The 1,518-nt window shown below is 46.4% G+C and overlaps 1 protein-coding gene across 1 annotated transcript in view; it reads right to left on the reverse strand.

The window, feature by feature from the left end:
• Positions 1 to 913, reverse strand: part of LOC110029841 (UDP-glucuronate 4-epimerase 1-like) — a 1,778-nt gene extending 865 nt beyond the window's left edge. Inside the window, 2 exon segments of the mRNA XM_020732301.1 lie at position 1; positions 4 to 913. The exon segment at position 1 is cut by the window's left edge and continues 865 nt beyond it. Coding sequence (XP_020587960.1) covers position 1; positions 4 to 583 — 581 coding nt within the window. The 5' untranslated portion in view covers positions 584 to 913.
• Between the last annotated feature and the right edge of the window lie 605 nt (positions 914 to 1,518).

A 1,518-nucleotide genomic window follows, 5' to 3' on the forward strand; every position in this document is an offset into this window, starting at 1 on the left:
AGTTGATGTAGGAAGAGGGGTTTTCAATGGCGTAGCGGACGCCGGCTTGAGCGGCGAGGTGAAGGACGTGGGAGAAATGAACGATGGAGAAGAGTTTGGAGAGGAGGCGGTGGTCGTTGAGATCGCCGTCGACGAGGAAGATAGAGCTGCGGGATAGTAGGGTTTGGCGGGTGCGCTTCAGCGAAGGATCGTAGTAGGAATTGAAGTTATCGAGGCCGACGACACCATCGCCGCGTTTGTGGAGGGCGAGGGAGCAGTGGGAGCCGACGAATCCGGCGGCGCCGGTGACGAGCACGGAGAGACCGTTGTGGCGGCGAGGGGTGGCGGAGGAGCGGATCTGGCGTTCCCAGGAGGAGGAGGAAAGGAAGCGGGAGGAGGTGGAGAGGAAGGATTGGAAGGAGATGTAGGAGGCGGTGAGGGCGATGAGGAAGAGGGCCCAGAGGAAGGTGGTGGAGGTCGATGCGAAGCAGCGGTGGAATTGACGGTTTATGGTGTGGGTGCGCTCGATCTTTACCTTTCCCGGCGTTGAAGGGAAGAGCTCTTCTTCCTCCAGCAATCTAATCTTGTTTTTTTCCGTCAACATGGCCGCCGGAGGTGTTGAGTGTAGCTGTTAAGAGATAGCTCCTTCGTCGCCGTTGTCTTCTTCTTCTTCTTCCTCGGCGAGAACTGTTGTTTGTTGTCGAGCTGCTGTGATAGTTAGGGTTTGTTATATTCCGGTGCGGGATGAGGGGTTTCCACGGAGTGATGAGGATAAGCAGAGCAGAACAGATTAGGAGAGGTTTTTTGGAATTATCTGCCTGCTAAGGAGAAACGGGAGGACGGAAGGGAACATAAATAGCAGATGAGAGAGAGAGAAGGAAGAAAGAAGGACGCGTAAACGGCTTAACGCGGTCTCTCTCTCTCTCTCACACATCTAGCCAAATAGCATTTTTATTTATAATATTTTGTAATATATATATATATAAGTAAAGGAATGGTTAGAGCTTGCTATACGTTTCTCCAGCCACCTCTAATGTGTCCAATAATTCTGAGTACCACCTGCTTAAGGTCAAATGTATTGGAGGTGATTCAAACCCCCGACCTGAGGGGTTTTATACTACGGATGTCAATCCTGCCCAGGGAAATTCAACAATCTATCATCTACAAAATAATTGATTTGAAAGTGTCACACACTGCCCTGATTCATATCATATATCGTAGCAAGATGAGGTAGAAGAAATAATTTTAATATCATAGTCAATCAGAAGAATTATGTCAAAATATGTTATGTGACTTGTTTCTATAACAAAGATCATAACACCCTATAACCAACTACTTTGCTAAGCCTTTGTTCTTATTTATAAGCAACACATGCATGCACATACAAAAGTAGGTAACCCGAAGGAATGTTAATTAATATGGAATTGATGTGCTTGAAAAGTAAAGCAACAATCTGATCGTAGGATGCAACATGTCATGTTGTGTCTAAATCCTTCCTTTTCCATGCTCATATACAATCAAATTAGAAATTAGAATAAA

This window comes from Phalaenopsis equestris, unplaced genomic scaffold, assembly GCF_001263595.1.
Source record: "Phalaenopsis equestris unplaced genomic scaffold, ASM126359v1 Scaffold000606, whole genome shotgun sequence".
Lineage (NCBI taxonomy): Eukaryota > Viridiplantae > Streptophyta > Magnoliopsida > Asparagales > Orchidaceae > Phalaenopsis > Phalaenopsis equestris.